Consider the following 20,372-nt stretch of genomic DNA (forward strand, 5'->3'; position numbering starts at 1 on the left):
AGTGTCATATGAAGCATGACCATGAAAAGCACCACTGGCTGGAGTTTACAGACCAGCAGACCATTTCTTTCATTGCACACATCTTTGCTTCACATGTGGCATCAGCAAATGAGGCTCTGCTCTGAAGCATCAATTTTACAAGCGCCCATCCTATCCCCACTGCCTGTCCTGTGCTCACAGAAGGCCATAAACTATTTGGGCCAATTCATTTGTCATTTCAGTATAGAATGCATTAGGTCTTCTCCAAAACTCAATGGATGGCAAAGTCATAAAACAAGAATTCAGGTGTCCCTGAAGCTCTGCCCTCATGTCAACAGGTATGATTTATGTTTATATTTTGGCAGGTGAGGATTTAAAGCTTCTGTTAAGGAGCTCACAATTCCAAAAGGTAAGGCTCCAATTTTCAACCCATCTTCACTTGTTTTTGTCACTAGCTTCTGAGGCTTCATCTGCCTTGTACCTCACTCCCATACAAAACCAAGGGTCCACAGTAAGCCATGAAGCTCCTATGGCTGTCACTTGTATGTCCTTGTAGACATACCTATGTGACCTCACCCAAGTTAGGTAACCTTTCTGGGCCTGCTTTCTCATCTATGAAATGGAGATAATGATAACAAAAGTTGTCTCATTATTAGGCAGCTAAATAAGTAATGTAGGTTAAGTGCTGGGCCCAAGACAGATAAGCGTATTGTATTGTATTGTATTGTATTGTATTGTATTGTATATTATCAGAAGTCTCCCTGCTGAGTCCATAACAAAAACAAATTGGATGTTAAAATGGCTAAAGGTTAGGAAAAGTTTCCCTTCTACTGCTTCATGTTTAAGACAGATCTACACAGAATCAGTTACTGAATATTTACTGAACACTTCCCCATATGCTAGACACTCCACCAGACCCTATGAAGGAACAGAAATATAAGGCCCAGGGTCATCCTAGCTCTCCACAAGCTTATTAGATTGTTGAAAATAAGAGATACATGAAACAGCAAATAGGGCCATAATGTGTCAGGAAATGGAACAAAGAAAAGTGCACCATTGACACTCACTGCCCAGAAGTGAAAGTGAAAGGTAGTGTTTGGATCTGCAGAGGCTCAAGGTAACATTTGGGGTAACATCTCATGCCTTTGATGCCCCCAGGCTGTTTCCCCATAATCTGTGAATGTGATCTTGATGGAGTGCACCTGTGAATCTCCTGTCCCCTAAGCAGGGTGTTTCCATGGCCATCACTGTTTGTGCCATTCGGTGCTCATTTCTGCTTTCTGCATGTGACAAAGTGCACAAAGAGGTTAGAGAGTAGGCTGCTCCTTGGAGCTTCAATAAAGATGGGGCTCTTGGAGTGCCTGGGTGACTCAGCTGGTTAAGCGGCCAACTTTAGCTAAGGTCATGATCTTGCAGTTGGTGAGTTCTAGCCCCGCGTTGGGCTCTGTGCAGACAGCTCAGAGCCTGGAGCCTACTTCGGATTCTGTGTCTCCCTCTCTCTCTACCCTTCCCCTGCTCATGTTCTGTCTTTCTGTCTCTCAAAAGTAAATAAACATTTTTAAAAAACTTAAAGCTGGGGCTCTCAGTATAAAGAAGGACTTTAACAGCAGATGTGACCTGTTGTGTTAGGCCTCATTGGCCTCTAGGTGAGGTCATATTAATACAAATACTCCAGTGATAGTTAGACCCAAATTGTTGATTTGAGATGTGTCCTCCCACCCTAATTTCAAGCATCCCCAGATATGCCTGGGCAAACTTACATATGGCAAATGTCACTGTGTCCACCAATATTTCCAGCCAAGCCAGAAATCAAGGTATCCTACCACTCCTCTGGCCTCCATTGTCTCCTTCTGGTACTTTCCTCTATCTTGTGAGCCTGAAGGCCACTCACTGTGGTCTGTAGCTGACAGTTAGATACAGAGGACGAGGAATAGCCAGGCAGGGGGCACTCACTGCCCAGGTTCAGACTGTCTCTAACATAACTGCTTTAGCTTCTGTTCCACTTCCTGGGGCCAGGTCAAGGACAAAGGCCACACAACCTGTTGTCCCTTTTCTTTTCTTTTTTTTTTTTTTTTATTTTTTTAATGTTTATTTTTGAGGGGTGGGGCAGGGACAGAGGAGAGAGAAGGAGAGAGACACACAAAATCAGGCTCTGAGCTGTCAGTACAGAGTCCAATACGGCGCTTTAACCCATAAGGTATGAGATCATGACCTGAGCTGAAGTCGGACGCTTAACTGACTGAGCCACCCAGGCACCCCTTTGTTGTCCCTTTTCAAGTCTTATACACCCTCTTGCCAGATTCCTCCTCCAGCAAAACTAAAAACAAAATCCACAAAAAAACAAGCAAAAAAACCGCTTATGCATATGACATCATAAAAATAGACAATTAACACTGTCTCCATAGCAGTGACCCTGTTTGCTCCAAGCTAATAATAACTATAATGATAATAATAGCAGCAGTAAAGGCCATTTGCTGTGTGGTCATTAGATACTTCTCACATATTATTTTAGTTAGCTCTCACTATAACCTATAGAATATATTTTAGTTGTCCCATTTGATAGATGAATAAATTGAGTGTCAGATAGTTAAGCAGTGGGTTCAAGGCATCACCACATATAGGAGATAGTTCCAGGTTTCAAATCAAGTTCAACTGACTCCAAAGTTTTTAACCACTCTGTGGGACTGCCTCTACCTCAACATACCACTGGCAAAACAATTGGGTAGTACAAGTATTCCTGAGCCAGCCACAAGGCCCTTGGTTCTCTTTCTTGGCACTGTAGAAAGAGTAGGGATTCCAGTGCAAGTTTCATCACTGTGTATGTTGACCAGGTCACTCAGCCTCCATTTCCTCAGCTGAGAATTAGAAATCCATTAAATCCCTTCAGCTCTGATTTGTTTTGTTTTATTTATTAAGACTTTATTTTTTTAGAGTAGTCTACTGTTGGTTCACAGCAAAATTAGGGGAAGGTACAGAGATTTCCCATTTACCCCTAGCCCCACTCATACATAGCCTTCCTCATTATCAACATCCCCCACCAGAGTGCTACATTTGTCACAACACATCATAATCACCCAAGATCTATAGTTTATGGCTCACTCTTGGTATTATATATTCTGTGCATTTGGAAAAATGTATAGTAACATGTATCCATCATTATAGTATCACACAGAATAGTTTTAATGTCTTAAAAATCCTCTGTGTTCTGCCTTTACACCTTCTCTGTCTCACCCCACAAGCCCTGGCAACCCCAAATGTTTTTATGCCTCCGTAGTTTTGCCTTTTCCACAATGTCATATAGTTGGAATCAAGCAGTATGTAGCCTTTTATGATTGGCTTCTTTCACTTACTAACATGCATTTAAATTTCCTCCCTGTCTTTTTGTGGCTTGATATCTCACTTCTTTTTAGCATTGATTAATATTTCATTGTTTGGATATACCAGTTTGTCCATTCACCTACTGAAGGTCATCTTTCTTGCTTCCAAATTTTGGCAATGGTGAATAAAGCTGCTATAAATATCCATGTGAAGGTTTCTGTGTGGACATAAGTTTTTTAACTCCTTTGGGTAAATACCAAGGAGCATGATTGCTGGACCATGTGGACAAAGTATATTTAGTTTTGTAAGAAACTGTTGAACTTTCTTCCAAAGTGGCTATCCCATCTTTCATTCCCACCAGCAGTGAATAAGAGTCCTTCTTGCTCCACATCCTTGCCAGAATTCAATGTTGTCAGTGTTCTGGATTTGGGCTGTTCTAATAAGAGTATGGTGATATCTCATTTTAATGTGCATTTTTCTGATGGCATATGGATCTTTTCATGTTTATTTGCCATCTGTATATATATATTTGGTTAGGTGTCTGTCCAGCTCTTTTCTCATTTTTCAGTTGAGCTGTTTGTTATTGTTGAGTTTTAAGTTATTTGTATATTTTGAATTGCAGTCCCTTATCAGATGCGTCTTCTGTAAAATACACATTTTCTCCCAGTCTGTGGTTGTGTTCTCATTCTTTTTACCATGTCTTTTGCAGAGCAGAAGGTTTTAATTTTAATGAAGTCCAGTCTATCAATTATTTCTGTCATGGATAGCACCTTTGGTGTTGTATCTAAAAAGTCATCACCATAGACAAGGTCATCTGGATTTTCTCCTCTGTTAACTTTTAAAACTTTTATAGTTTTTAATTTTTCAGTTAGGTCTATGATTCATTTTGAGTTAATTTGGAAGATGGGTGTAAGTTCTGTGTCTAAATTTCTTTGTGGACATCCACTTCTAGAACCATTTGTTGAAAAACTATCTTTACTATATTGCCTTTGGTCTTTTGTCAGAGATTAGTTGAATTTCTGTTATAAATAGATGAATAAATTGAGGGTCATATGTATATATGTGTGTGTATGTATGTATATATATGTGTGTGTATATATATACATATATATGTGTGTGTATGTGTATATATATGTATACACATATATACATACATATATATATACACATATATATATTTCTGAGTTCTCTCTTTTGGCCATTGATCTGTTTATCTGTTCTTTCACCACTACCACACTGTCTTGATTACTGTAGCTTGAAGTCTTGAAATGAGGTAGTAATCGTCCTCCAGTTTTGTTCTTCTCCTTCAATATTTTATCGGCTGTTCTGGGTCTTTTGCCTCTTTTATATAAACCTTAGAATCCAGTTGTCAACATCTGCAAATTAACTTGGTGGGCAGCACTGATTTTAAGGATACACTTTTCTGGGAGTTTGTGCCAGTAGCCAGATACCTAAGTCTTCAATTGGCTGGATTTGAATCCCTCTTTTCTGAGCTTGAGGGAAAGGATTCAATTTTTAGAGTTTCTTGTGTTTGTGTGTTGTATAACTGGGCCCAAGCCACAAAATGCAATCATGGGCATAAAATGGGTGTCCCAATAGCATGAAGGAGAGAGTGCTGGGGCTGGCAGAGTGGGAGGTTAGCACGCACCATGATATTAACAATCATTGTCATCATTATCATTGTGGTCATAGCCATCATCATCATCATCATCATAAAAGAAGCTTGTATGTATTGAGTACTTACTAAATGCAAAGCCTTAGCTTAGTCACCAATCCTTGTCATGTCACCAATCCATTGGTCATGTCACCAATCCTTTCAACAACCCTCTGAGGCAAGTGCACATATTACCTTCAACTGAAGAAACAAAGGCTCCTAGAAGTTATATAACTTGCCCAACATCACATGAGTAATAAGCTGTGAAGCTGGAGTTCAAATCTACTCTTTATCCCTCTACTGCACTTATTGTTCCTGACATTCCCCTTTCATTATGGGGTAGTGATGGTGACTGTTCTGCCTCTGGCATTCAAGCTTCCAGAAAGGCAGCTGAGGTCAGTTCCTAACCCTGTTTTGAATAGGAAGTCCCACAGATACCTAAACCTCCTGATAAGTCCTCTTTACTCTAGTTCCTTCAAGCCCTTTTCATAAAACCCACACACTTGAGAAATGGAGCCTTAAGCATCCTCTCCTTCCCTATTTCTCTCCTTTCACCTGCTCCCCCATGGACTCCAGTTGGTTAGAAACCTCTCTTGCTGTTTATTTCTCTCTTAATAAGCCCCATCTCCTCTCAGAAAGCCATTTAGCACGGCACCACTTAATTTCTCCTCGAAGCAGAATCTGCCAGATGGAGTCTTCATCCCAAGCCATGTTGATTTGTCTTATTTTTAAACAGCAGTGAACATCCCATGAAACTAAAATAGCAATCAGTTCCCAGGTGTGACTCACTGAGCATGGAGGTGATCAAGAGCGTATGGACACATCCACCTGAGGCAGCTGTTCCAAATGACTTCCTCAGGTGGCACCCAGCCAGCTGCTGGCCACATCTGGATGTCACTCAATGCAGGGACATGCTGATTTTCCGCATCAGCTGGGTTCAGCCACTCATTACCTCCTCTGGCTGGACCCCTTGGGCTGTGCATCCTTGCCATTTCCACAGACATACTCATATTCCTGATTATTGGGGAGACAAAGTGGACCCCAGAGGACCAAGAGACTAGCACAAAGTAGCCAAGTGAAAGAAGGTCTCATTTTTTACCCTGGTGTCTCATTGTTTCACAAAAAATTCCTTTAAAATTTGACTCTGATTTTATAACCTAACTATGCTAGGGTTAATATAAACATAATTCTTCAAATTATGTACCAGCTAAATACTAAACTGTATCCTCTCACCCAGCCCCCCCAAAAAACATGTTTTTTTAAAACTAACATCCCAAAATCATGTTGATTTCAGAGCCTCTGTATTCCCAGACACACATAATGGGATGTGTGCCTGAAGCATGCATGTCTCTGTTTGAGAAGCACTCGTTGTATTCACAGAGATGTGTATTCTCTTTCTTGGGGATGGTAAGCCTACAACAGGGACTAAGAATGTTTCTTTACCACCACATATCATCCTAAGGAAAAGAGGATTAATATAAAGGAAAAACAGAGGTGATTATTACTAGTAAGGCAGTGACTTCCCTGAGATCCAAGAAATAATAGAAGTCAGAGACTGGTCTGACTTACAGCATCTTGGGTGGTTCCACTTACCATATAACACCTATCATCATGATGGGAATTGACAAGACAACATGCCAGCCCAGCTCACAAAAGTGACCACTTATAAATATGTATATACCATAAGCTCATCTCCATAACCCTCAATCTTCCATCACCCTTATAGCCCATATCCCATAAGAAGCAGTGGTGTCCTTTATTAGAAGGGGGAAGAATAAAATTCACTATTCATGGATGGAGGTATGTTGGCCTTGCCTCCAATATGTCTATATATACACCAATCCCAACTAGCATTTGACAATCTTCTGAACCAGTGCGCTCTGGAATAGTTGGCAATCAGGATATTCCTCAGAGTCAAAGCCATTCTCACTAAACCCAATCTCAAATACCTGTCAGAATGCTGAGATTATAGCAATCAGGTGATACCCACCATCCCCAAAGGCATTATCTGATAGGACACAGAACTCAAAGAGGGGAGGTGGGGAAGAATGTGGACAAGTTCAGTGATAATCCTTTATCACTTGGAACAATATTGCTACAATATTTAGGAATTTTTTTGTTTTGTTTTAAGCACCCCCTCAAAAAGAACAATAACAACAAAAAAGCAAGAGAGAAATCCAATCTTTCTTTGGCCCTGTGAGATTCCTTTTCCCATGGAGAGTACAGGCCATTCCAGTTTCTTTAAGTAGTCTTATAATTGAACATTTAACAGGTGTTCTCAGGGCTACTCTGAAGAAAAAAATCTTTCCCTGAATCAGCAGAGAAACCATGAATTATTTTACAGTAATGTTCACCTTTCTGATGGAGGGGTATCCACCCTAAATATATCCATAAACAGATAAATATATTTCTGAAGTGCCACTGAGAAATAAATATGGGGAGTGGGGACTGACCTTGTTCTTCACGGGGGAAAAAAAGGTGATAAAATAAGCTGATGGAATCAAAAAGTGTTTAAAAACCTGTTAAATGTCTTTCCATGGAAAGAAGAAATATTACTAAGATGCTCTAGATGCATTGCCTCCCAAATCCTTAGAGGTGATTTCAATAGACATTTGGGTGATATTGCCCATCGACTGATTTTGCCAGTAGCTGCCGTGCTGTGCTTTCTGGAGCCACGGGAACTTCCAAAGAATTCTATGGGTCTTTAGCATGGCAGGATGTTCCCCAATACTAATGTCCCTGATTATTTTGTAGACTCTGATCAGATCTTCCCTTGGTTGGCCTTCCAGATAGAAGCACACTCATTTCAGGGGACTAGGGGAGTCATCTTCATAGATCTTTTATGACAAGGACAATGGGGTCTTCAGAGGGCTTGTTCAGGGGGCACCAAAGAGGAAGCAAGACCTCAAGCCCTTATCCTTCTTAGGGACTTTTATGAAGTCAAAAGAGAAAAGTGAAATTCCAGTCACATCTCTTTCTCTGTGGAAGAGTAGTCTTGTCATGCCTGGGCACCCAGATTCTAACAGAAACTGAAGCAATAACATGCCCAGAGGGGTTCAGCATCCGTAAAGAAAACCAGCAAAGGAGAGCTTACCTCCTTAGGCCTGGGTGGTCTGAGAAGCATCCAGCTGCAAGTCAGCTGGGCTCCGTTGAAAAGACCACATGTAGAATATTGGTTTGGTTCCACATCCCATATTTAAAGAGAAACATTTCCAAATGCAGCCTTAGACGAAACAGCTCACACCTCGACAGCTCTTGAAACTATCATTCATACAAGAATAACAGAGGACACTTGGAAAGTTAAATTTGACTTGGGAAGCCCAAAAGATTTCAGGGGCCACCTGATGAATGCCTTAAAATATTTACAAAATGGTAGAAGATGGAATATATCAGGCTCTCCAGGAGAGCAGATCTAGCTCAATATTTGGCTATGTAGAAGATGGAGGACTTTCTAAGATGAGAGCTCCTTGAAATAGAACGTCTTGCCTTGGGTAGTAGGGAGTCCTTTTGCTGTTGGTGCAAAAGCTGAGGCTGCACAACCACCTGAGACCCAAGGAGGGAGAGGGATACTTTTGAGGCAGTAGGATCTCCAAGCATTGAAAACTGTAGGGATGTGTGTCAAGCTGGACCTGGTCTCAGGTTTCAGCTCTATTTTTGTAAGACCTTGGAAACTTTTCTTGGACCCTCAATTTCCTCATTTGTGAACTGGGTCTAACAATATCTATTCTAGTGGGTTATTATGCAAGTAAATAAAGTATTAACAAACATTAATGCTTGGCACAGTAGAAATCCTACATTTGTGATTATTGCTGCCACTGTTATATCTGAGCTTGATAAATTGAATAGAAACAGTTCATAATTTCCTCAGATTTCTTTAGCCCTCTGATTCTATGATCACCATGGGTCCCATCTTGTCAACCTTACTGTTGCTGTCTTCCTAATTCCCTGACTGCCCAGAGTTTTCTGTTTCAGCACAGCCCCAGATCTTCCTCCACAATGGTCTATATCCTCACTTTCCTACTGCCACTTCCCTCTCATAATTAGAAATAATCTTTCCTTGCAACCTGCTTTCTACAGGTTAGCTAGCTATTCTGGAAAATTATGTATATTAAGAGTACTATAATAATAATATAATAATATGACTATGTAGTCACCTTCTCCCTCTTCCTTCTTCGGCTAAGAAGCAAGGCTAAGCACAGTCAACAGCCAGCAGTCAATCAAAACTCTAAATGATCGTGAGAACAGATCTTCTACTAGTGGTATTCTATAGGTCATGCTTAGCTTTTCTAGAGAGATTATGATGGTGGTCATTTGGAGGTAAAATACTAAACAGTCTTGCGACAGGCTTCCTGGGGGACATTTAGGCACATGTGGGACCTTCTTCTGTTCACTCATTTAATTTTCTAGAGAACCTTAAAACTCACTCTGACCCCTGTTGTTCTCCCACCCAAGAAAACAGCGGAGCTACGTGAAGAAGTGCTGGAAGGATGTGCGTGTGGGCGACTTCATCCAAATGCAATGCAATGAGATCATCCCAGCAGACATACTCCTGCTCTTCTCTTCAGACCTGAATGGGATCTGCCACCTGGAAACTGCCAACCTGGATGGAGAGACAAACCTCAAACAAAGGCGTGTTGTGAAGGGCTTCTCACAGCAGGTAAGGATCTTTCTAAGATTTCCAAAGGTGAGGTCAAAGGGAAGAAGCAAGCCAACTTCACTGGAAAACTGAACTCAATCTGGTGCCAGAGGGAAAGTAGGAGATGCCTCCTTTTCCCAAGCACTTAGGTACACTTAATCTTCCCAGCAAGCCTCTTAATGGGTATTATCCCTATACCACTGATAGGGAAACTGAGGCTTAAGAAAGGTAAATAACTTGCTAAAAGTCTCAGAATTCCTAAATGGGGCCCCACTATGTTTAAGGAAACTGTGGTCTCTGTTCTAAACCAAGGAGTCTAATATCTATTTGGTTACCCTAGGGACCAACCTGCTTTCCATGTTTATGCAGCCCTGCCCATCCTGCCCAGCTCTGCTCCCTCAACCTCTCCCTCCCTGAATCTTCTCTAGTACTACTTTGACCCCAGCATAAGCTTATAGGAAGGTATTGTTAACTATTTTTTCACTTGTGTACATCTTACCTTCCCTCCTAGACAAACAGAGAACAATTGTCAACATCTTTATTTAACCCCCACACTTACACATATGGTACCTTGAACATCATGGGGAAGTCATTATTGTCTGGAGGTTTAAGAGCCCAGGCTCTGGAGGTTGACAGAGCTACACTACCATTTATTAGCATCGTCACCTCAGGAAAGTTACTCCTCTCTCACTTCTTTATTCCCTCATCTGGAAAATGGGTATAAAAATAGTACCTTCTCCATTAGAGTGATTCTTAAGACTGAACAATATGTATAGTAATTACTTAGTATGAGGGTAGACATATAGTAAGAGACCAGTAAATAGTCTGCAGTAAATATCAACAGTGTTCATAGGCAATGTGTTGAGTAATTGAAACTGGGTGTGATTGATATTCCAATTTTTAATTAAAAATCCCCTTGAAAGGGTTGACTTTCAATCTGGAACCTTTCTCTGCACATGGAAAAGAATAAAATTCTATCACTTTCTTCATTCTGCCAGTCTTCGGCAGGAGAGAAATTGGATGAGTCAGGGGATTTACGTGTGAGAAGGCAAGTGCTTCATTCCTCAGAGATTATCATAAGCTAGAGTTAGGTTATCTAGATTGAAACTTCTTGAGAGAAGACAACTCCACTTACCTCATTTTGCCCCTCCCAAAGCACCGGATGAGAAGTTCTCACAAAATCTCTTTGGTACGATGGATTCCTCAGGAGTCTCTTCTCTCGCCTCTGCGTGTTTCTCCCCTAGTTCTGTTATGAGATTCACATGAGATAAAGGAAGGAGCGAATGAAATATAGGGCTTGGTGCATAGTAGGCCCACAGTAAATGGTCTGTTGCTGATACCTCAACTGCACTTACTGCCCTGGGCATGGAAACCACCATGACCACATGGCTGCCATCTGCTTTTCTTGTCATTTCTCACGTTCAGTTTTCCATTGGTCTCCAGGCCCCACCCAAGTCAGTCACTGCACTGGTGCTGGGTGTCTAAGTTTTCTCTCCTTTGCTTGTCCCCACCACATTCACCAAATCACCCTAGAGTTTACAAGGGCAGGATCTGAGGAAAGTTCACAAAGCCATTCTAGATACACAGCAATCTATTTCCTGGCTCAGGGCCCTGTGGCCTGCCCTCTAGATCAGAGACTTTTAAGCTTCTTTAAACATAATTCACAGTAAGAAATACATATTATGCATGTGCAACACACACAGGTGGATGTGTGTATGTGAGATGTAAAATTGCCACCTGATACTACATGCAAAGCACTCTGAGACTTTCTATTCTATTTCGTTATTTTACAAAGCTCTGGGAGCAGTGAAACTTGTGTTTGCTTACAAACCTACCCCTCTGCCGCCCCTTCCCAATCTCCTCATCTCTGTTCTGAGTCCTCTTTATTCTCTCTCAGGCAGCAGGTTTTCAGCGTTGTTGAGTTTCAACCAGTAGCTTCTCTTTTTGTCTCTGGCAGCAGCTCCCAAGCTGTTTCTTGTATTTTAATTAGTCAGATAGTTTGGGATTTGACTGGAATGAAGAGCCAGATAAAAGGGTCATTCACACTCCAGTGCCATAGACCATCCAATTTAATAACATCTCTCAAACTCTAACCCTGAATTCTCACAGGGTAGTTGGCATAATGATTTACAAAAAAAAAAAAAAAAAAAAGTTAAATTCATTTGTGAAGGGAAGAAGATTTATTTGAGCTTGAAGGTTTTTAGCGTTCTCTATCTGTTCCTTCATTCTCCCCCTCACTTTGCTTAAGTGTGTTTTTCCATTTCTGTAATAATAGTTATAATGATGACGTACTTTTATTAAGTCCTTACTGAGCCTTTGCATGATTATCTCCTTTATCCTCACAAATTCCCACTGAGAGAGGGCTATTATTGTCCCCACTATACACCTGAGGAAAATGAAGCATAGGAAGGTTAAGTTACTTGTCCAAGGTCACTGAGCCAGGAAGTGCTTGAAACAAGATCCAAAACCAAGTTTATCCAAAGTCTCAACTCTTAAGGTTTGTAGCAGCTCATCTCCCTGGCCTATTGACTATTACCCAGAGTTTACCCAGAGATGTTTACTTGAAAGCACACATTTATCATTTTTAATATTCTTTTCACATATAAGTAGTACATGGTAGGAAGAATAAAAGTAGGCTTATCCAGGTCCCTGAAAAAGGAATCTGGGCTGTTCTTTGCTATCTTGCTTCTCCCTTATGTCATCAGTGCAAAAAGATTTCTGAATATAGGTAGAATTCTCTTCTAACTCTATACTATAGCATTTCTCAAATGTGTTGGGCAGACATTGATGACAGTTGCAAGAAAAATACATTTTGCAAAATCAAAAAGACAGAAGACATTAGGTTACAAATTTTCAAATATTTCTGCCAGACTTCTCAGGTACTTTGGTAAGCCCAAGGAGGAGAGGGGACAGGTATGAGTATGTACCATTTCTAAACACTTAACCACAGAAACCTTTTATTCCAAGGAACACATTCCAGGACTACTATAGGAGATGTGGGATCACAGTTTAGGGATTTGTCCCAAATACATTAGAGGTGTTCAAGATGTACCATAATTACCACAGAGAGAATCTTTTAAAAATATACATGCATCCTTCCACATTATCACTAAGTTATGGCTCACCAGGACTGAGTAGGGGTCAAGCATGCATATGTTTTAAATGTTCCCCCATATGATCTCAACATGAACCTACTACCTTCTTGAAAACCTGTACAACAGGTGTCACCTTGGGCACCTACAAAAAACACTTTTAATAATAAAAACAAAACTACCATCTCCGTGCTTCTTACATGTGCTAGTTTCTTTGCATGCATTGTCCCTGTTAGTCCTTGCAACCACCCTGCGAGATGGATATATCTATCCTCCTTTACAGATGAAACTCTGAGGAATAGAAATAGCATATCTTACCATTGTCTCAGAGAAGGTTTTGAGTATCTACAGATATGGTTTGTATGGAAATTTTATATCTTAAGTAATAAGTATCAATGGCTTTTGTTTGTTTTCCTTCTAAATCCCTAGGGGTTAATATTTTTACCTTGCCAAAAGGGTTTTTACTAACAGATTTCTAGAAATTTTCCACCCCATTCGTACACCCACACTCATTTTTACATCTTGTGGATGATGAGAGATTAGTATATTCTGTTAATTCAAAATCACTAAGACAAACTTTGTCCCAGCTCCCCTATATCAGCATTCTCAAAGTGAAGTCTGCCAAATGCTTATCTCAAGAGAGAGTTGTTGAAAAACAAGGTTCATGGTCAAATCTGGATGGAAAAATCTGTGTCCTGTCGACCTCTCTTAGAGGGTCCAACATACATCAACATAGTAAGGTCTCTGAGAAGATCTGCAGGCAACAGATCTTTTAAACTTTAACCCTGAGTTTTCAGAACTGTTCTTCAAGACAATAATTCTAGCATTCCCATGAAAATTTGGGGGGAAAATTAACCTGGATTGTGAAGCACACATGATCAAAGCAGGTGAGCAGTAACAGAGAAGTTAACAATCTTCATGACTTAGGCAATTCATTCTCCACTTACCCAAACAGGTTCCAATGAAATTATAAACATAAAAGAGCTTCTCAAAAGTAATTTCCTCCTGTGACATGAGACATCATTCTCAAGGTTTCCAAAGAGTTGCCTTCTTTTTTTTATAATATTTTTTAATGTTTATTTATTTTTGAGAGAGAGAGAGACAGAGAATGAGTGGAGGAGGAGCAGAGAGAGAGGGAGACACAGAATCCGAAACAGGCTCCAAGCTGTCAGCACAGAGCCCGACGCGGGGCTCGAACTCACAAACCGTAAGATCATGACCCAAGCTGAAGCCAGCCGTTCAACCGACTGAGCCACCCAGGCGCCCCCCCAAAGAGTTGCTTTCAAATTCTTTTTCTCAGAATTCAATTTGGACGAGGCCAATTGTTTTTTCAATTCAGACTTTTATCATGCTGGGTGATCTTGGAATTCACAAAATTATTGACCTATTCTTGCAGTATTTATTCCCACATCCCATTGCTGAGGAAAGGGAAGGGATCCAAAATTAGTCTTATGCTAAGGTCTGCTGAGCAGGTCAGAGGACTTTATTAGAGAATTAAATTGTACCACTTTCTCTTTGGTGACATTCTGATACCTGAAATCTCTTCTTTAAAAGGATTTCCTAGATGAGTACTGGGAATTTAATGCCTGAAAAGGAGTATGTGACATTTATTTTGGTAGATGTAAATTACCAAAGCCAAAGAGTCAGAAATGAATTCTTCCAGTTAGTATTTCAGATCAACATAGTTCTGGGTATATCTTATCCAAGTCACTGAATCCTAAGTCCTACTAAAACATGTGTCAGATCATTTCCCAGTACTAAACAAGTATTTTCTCAATTATGAAGAACCATTGTAGCTTGGATCCTCTGCAGTGAATGTGTACACTGACTTTAACATACTTAGGCAGCAGAGCACTTTGCCAAAAGATTGAGATAGGGTAAATGAGTTATTTATTTATCACCCTCGTGGTTCACTGATGATGCACCTGGAATGAAGCAAAACGTAGATGTTCTCTCAACTCTGCCTGCCCTGACAACCAGAGAAAAAGTCTCTTTCCTGGTGGATTTTGTAATGGAACCTGCCCCTGACAGGCTGTTCCAAGTTTCCTTAAGAAAGACCCTAAGGGGTCTTTCAGGGCCCCTGGGTGCCTCAGTTGGTTACACGTCCAACTCTTGATTTCAGCTCAGGTCATGATCTTGTGATTCATGATTTCAAGACCCACATTGGGGCTCCACACTGCTGACAGCACGAAGCCCGCTTGGGATTCTCTCTCTCTCTCTCTCTCTCTGGCCCTCCTCCACTCACACACACTCTCTCTCTCAAAATAAATAAATTAGTTAAAAAAAAAAAAAGAACGATAGCCCTTCTACCTATTATCCACTGCTTAAATGTTGAGCAGAGATCAAATTTTCTAGTATCCCTTTAATATAAAATCTACATGATGATATATGATGATAATAAATAATATCAACAGATAGGTTGATTAAACATATACTGTGTCCCATAGGCAGTTCTCCTAAGTGTTTTATACCTATTATCTCTTTATACTCCCCATAAATAACCCTGTGAGATAAGCACTTTGATTATCGCCATTTGACAGATGAGTTAAGTAACCTTGCTAGCAGTGGACTAAGCTTGGACTTAAACTCAGGATTATCTTATTTTAACTCTTTATTATGAAAATTTTCAAGCATATCCAAAAGTAGGGAGAATAATATGATAAGTTTCTAATGTGCCCATCACCTGATTTCAACAATCAACTCATAATCAATCTTGTTTTATCAATAGCCTCACCGTCTTCATTCTGCAATTTATTTCAAAGCAAATCTTCAATGTTGCAACATTTTACTGGCAAACATTTTAATATCTATCTCTCAAGGATAGGATTTCTTAAAAATGCCCCTATACCATTATCATTCCTAAAATATTAGCATTAATTCCTTGATATCAACTTTCAATTCAGTGTTCAATATCTTCCAGTTTATTTGAATCAGAATCCAAACAAGTCTAGAGGTACATGGGTGGCTCAGTCAGTTAAGCATCCAACTTCAGCTCAGATCATGATCTCATGGTTCATGAGTTTGAGCCCCACATCAAGCTCTCTGCTTTCAGCACAGGGTCTGCTTAGGATCCTCTGTCCCCCATCTCTCTGCCCCTGCCCCACTTTTGCTCTCTCTGTCTCTCAAAAATAAATAAAAACATTTTTTTAAAAAAAAGCAGAATCAGGGGCGCCTGGGTGGCTCAGTCGGTTAAGCGGCCGACTTCAGCTCAGGTCATGATCTTGCGGTCCGTGGGTTCGAGCCCCACGTTCGGCTCTGTGCTGACAGCTCAGAGCCTGGAGCCTGTTTCAGATTCTGTGTCTCCCTCTCTCTGACCCTCCCCCATTCATGCTCTGTCTCTCTCTGTCTCAAAAATAAATAAACATTTTTAAAAATTTTTTTTTAAATAAAAAAAGCAGAATCCAAATAAGTCTAAACACTTAGATAAGCTTAACTCTCTTTTATTCGATAGGTTCCCTATTCATCTTTCTTTTTTTTTTTGTTTGTTTGTTTTTCTTGTATATTTAGTTCTTGTTGCTGAATAAATAAGATTGTTCTATGAAATTTCCCATAGTCTGGATTTTGCTGATCGCATTGTCTCTCAGTTATGTCATTTAACATGTCTCCCTGTTCATTGTATTTCTGTAAATTGGCAGTTAGAGCTAGTGCCTAAATCTGATTCAGGTTAGATTTGTGTTTGTGGGTGGATATGTCACTGTTGCATGAATTGATTCCCTACCATCCAGCACAGGTGACCAATGAGTTTGTCTATTTTACTATCAATATGCACTCATGGATTTAAACATATTTGATGTGTGTCAAATCAGTGCGTTTGTTATCTTTATTGATTGCCCCATTTTTAGCCAGTGGGACCTTCTTCACATTGGCTCCTGAGCTCTTTTTCATGACCTCAATAGTCTTCAATAGATCTAGTTCCTTTTAAGAGAAAATGGTGTTTAGAAATCACAATAAGTACATGTTGAAGGTACATATTGGTATTGGATTGATCATTATTTCTGTGCCATTAAATGGACAGAACTAGAACTTTTTAAAGATTAAATAGATGAGGATTTATTCTGGTACTTGAAATTCAGGACTAGAGGTCTTTACACAACCTCACCAATATTAAATATGTAAGTCCTTCTCCCACATTAGACAGTCAATTATCCTCTGTAGTACAAAGTATACTGTAGTTTGATATTTGACACAAACAATCCTTAGAAGTAGAAAGGGAAGAATTAGTAATAATTTCAAGATGGGGAAACAATTTCTAAAAGATTAAATCTTATCAAAGATTCCTCAGCTAATGCAGGGTTATGCCAAACTTGGAAGGCAATTTGGATGTACCTGATTACTTTTCCCTTTGCTAAAGTAATTCTTAGATCCCTTTACATGTTTATTTTATTTCTCAAATAAATACAATTTCACAAATATGAAAATAATGAAACTATACAATTATTTGCAATGATAATAATGAAACCATGATGGACACAACCCTAAAAAAAACTTACTTTTATTTTTTGCAGTCCTCTGACCTTTTTTTGGTGAGTCTCCCCTCCAGAGGTCTTCTAAGACATGAGCGTGTGCGCAGGCATGCACACACACACACACACACACACACACACACACCACAAACATGGGAGATCCCTTCTCCTTCCCAGTGTTTAGCACTATTTGAAAACTTCTATTAAAAAGTCTTTTTTAGGGGTGCCTGGGAGGCCTAGCTGGTTGAACGTCTGACTTTGGCTCAGGTCATGGCCTCATGGTTCATGGGTTAGATCCCTGCTTCCAGTTCTGTACTGACAACTCAGAGCCTGGAGCCTCCTTCAGATTCTGTGTCTCCCTCTCTCTCCGCCCCTCCCCTGCTTGTGCTCTGTCTCACTCTGTCTCTCAACAACAAATAAATGTTAGAAAACATTTTTAAAAAGTCTTTTTTTAATTTTTGTCCCTTTAGGGCCTTATGAGGAAGCTCTGCTAGGTTATATGAAAGATATGATCATCTAAAGGTGTTAATAGATGATAGCTTCAACTTTTCTTCTTTCCCACTGTCTCCCTACCCCATGATAACATATTTACATTTTGATAGTGGTCTTCACAGTCTTAACCACTAAGGATAACTGTGAGTATTTCAGCCCAATGTGGGAAATATTTGATGCCTCAAAGGAGAACCATACCAATCTAGTATAAGGATTAGTCAAGACTCTTGACTGCATGTGACAGAACCCTAATTCAAAATAGCTTAGACAGAGACTTTATTGAAAGAAAACAGGGTGAATTGGGCCATAGGGTCATGTCAACCAGAAATTTGGAATCCATCAGTGCAATGCTCATTTTTTTTGTCTGTGTTTCTCTCTGTATTTGGCTTTCATCTCTCACAAACAGACCTACACTCACAGCTTCACCTCTTGAGAGGGACTGGGAAAGAGACACAGGTTGGTCTGGCTGGTATTATGTACCCACCCCTAGACCAATTAACTCAGGCTAGAGGGAAAGGCATCCTCTGTTTCAACTGTATGGTGGAAATTGGTCTAGGTGCAGGAGAGTTCTGAGCGGCTCAGCAATAAATATCCATTATATAATTATGCTATATACACCCAACTTACTGTTGGCCAAGTTCCTCTATCCTTAAGGAGAGAGGCCTGAGGTTGTCTGTCTTTCTCCCATGCCCCTGGTGGTATTCCTGCTTACAAAACCTTCCTTCCCTATCTGCCTTCTCTCTGCCTCCACAACATCCTCTACAATGTACCCAGAGTGAATCTCTCCTTCCTCTGTGCTTCCACAGACTTATCACTCTCAGCAGTAGTGCCTACCTCACTGTGTTTCAGTCAATAAATTCATTTACCCAACTAGTATCTGATTAGATCTGTGCTATGATATTTTGTTGTTGTTCATGAGAGGTGACACATTATGGTCATCTCTTCTGTGACTAACTTAATATTGAAGTTTCTCAAACCAGAATTCATACTGTCTTTTTTGTGATCTTCTTTGCCAAAAATATGAGGTACAAAATATTGGATGTCATGTTACTTTCTTTGGTCTCAGTTATCCACAGCAAGAAAAACGGATGCAGAAAAAATTTGCCAGTTTAACACTGTATTCTGTTAAGGCAGCACTGCCCACTTGGTGGCAGATGTCCATATTTCAGGTATCATGTATTCACTCACTGATTCACCAGTGGGTCCTTGAATATATCCTCTGTGCCAGGTGCTATAGTGTTCAGCTGTAAATGAGAGAGAGGCTGTGACTCTATACTCTAACAGGGAATCACAAAGACATTTATTAATAAACAGTCCCACAAACAATTAGTAATTGTTTCCTTTTAAGAATGACAGAAAACATCATTCTTTTCCCAGTATTTTCTTGGCATGTCAAACCCATGCCTTATATCTTGGAAAATGTCATAACTTGATTTTGAGATTAAATTTAGTCTTAGCCCTGAATAAGAATCAGAACAATTTGTACACTTGAAAAAAGGCCACACAAGACTGTATGGAATCCTTAGATCGCATCTCCTGCCCACAGCCCTGTAACCCAGTCTGTGTGCTTTGGTGGGAATCTCTTGGGCAGGCAGGGACACACACCCAGGTGATTGCATATGCAGATCATTTCCTCACCCAGAGTCAGAAAGGAAAGTAACCGTCAGTCACTCTGTTGCAGGTTATCTTGAAAAGAACCTCAACCACTGGCCAGGGACAGGAAGGTTATCAAATGCTGGTAACTGTCATTATTTTTCAGACAGAATTCTCAGAAATCAGAGGGTTGCTTATTTGTATGCCAGGAAGGAAACCTCAGTCACCTGGATCAGCAGCTAGGGAGTGAAGAACATTTGATTTGAGCTTTCTCCAAACTAATAAGCTTTAAAAAAGAAGCGAAACTTTAAAGAGTATTCCCCTAAGGTTGCATGCGGTGTATCTCCTGTGTAGCCCCTGGAAGGCTGTAATCTGTGTATCTGAAACCTGGCTCCACCTCCATGAGCCCTCCACAAAGACTTAGTTCTGCTTTACCATCCTCTCTCCAGTATGGGGCTGATTTTCTAGTCATCTACCCTGAGAGTCATGTAGAAACAGAGACAGAGCTGCACCAAAGCTTGGTCATCCCGGATTCAATTCTTTTTCACACATGTCCCTGGATCAAAGTAAAAACTCTGTAAATAAGTATATTCTGTGTTTAAGGAAAAAAATTAGCTGACTTCTGTCTCTCTTCTACTAACAGACTCTTTCTTGAATATTTCCTAATGACCGTGGTGGGGTTTCAAAGTGATCTAAAGTATACTTCTTATCCTCTAAGAATTTAAGACTGTGGGTACCTATTTTTTTTAATTTAAAGACCCTTTGTGATTATCAAAAATCTTTGAAAACCTTACCCCTCCCCAACCCTCATACCTGAAAGCAATTGTCCTTTGTCCATTATTATGAAAATAAAACAAAAAGCTGTGGATTTGGATTTGTAATTTGCTGATCTCAAGAATCCCTGCAGAAATTGGAAAACCATGTGTGTGAGACTTATTTTTACTCTGTCTACAGATGGCTTCTTGCTGCATATAGGGATTTGTAGATAAGTTGCAATGTTGAATCTACCAATTGGCTTGTAGAAATGGCTTGGTATTTAACTATTAAGAGTGTAAGATATTACAAGTTCCAAGTGAGTAGTATGGATATTAAGAATTGTCTGTTCAAAGGAAGGAGAGATTGCTATTGTCTGTGGTGGACACATG

At 40.1% G+C, this 20,372-nt stretch overlaps 1 protein-coding gene across 1 annotated transcript in view; it reads left to right on the forward strand.

The window, feature by feature from the left end:
* Nucleotides 1–20,372, forward strand: part of ATP10B (ATPase phospholipid transporting 10B (putative)) — a 256,201-nt gene that overhangs the window by 158,943 nt on the left and 76,886 nt on the right. Inside the window, exon 5 of the mRNA XM_043596691.1 lies at nucleotides 9,404–9,608. Within this exon, the coding sequence (XP_043452626.1) occupies nucleotides 9,404–9,608 (205 nt within the window). The remainder of the gene's footprint in view (nucleotides 1–9,403; nucleotides 9,609–20,372) is intronic.

This window comes from Prionailurus bengalensis, chromosome A1, assembly GCF_016509475.1.
Source record: "Prionailurus bengalensis isolate Pbe53 chromosome A1, Fcat_Pben_1.1_paternal_pri, whole genome shotgun sequence".
NCBI classification, from domain to species: Eukaryota; Metazoa; Chordata; class Mammalia; order Carnivora; family Felidae; genus Prionailurus; species Prionailurus bengalensis.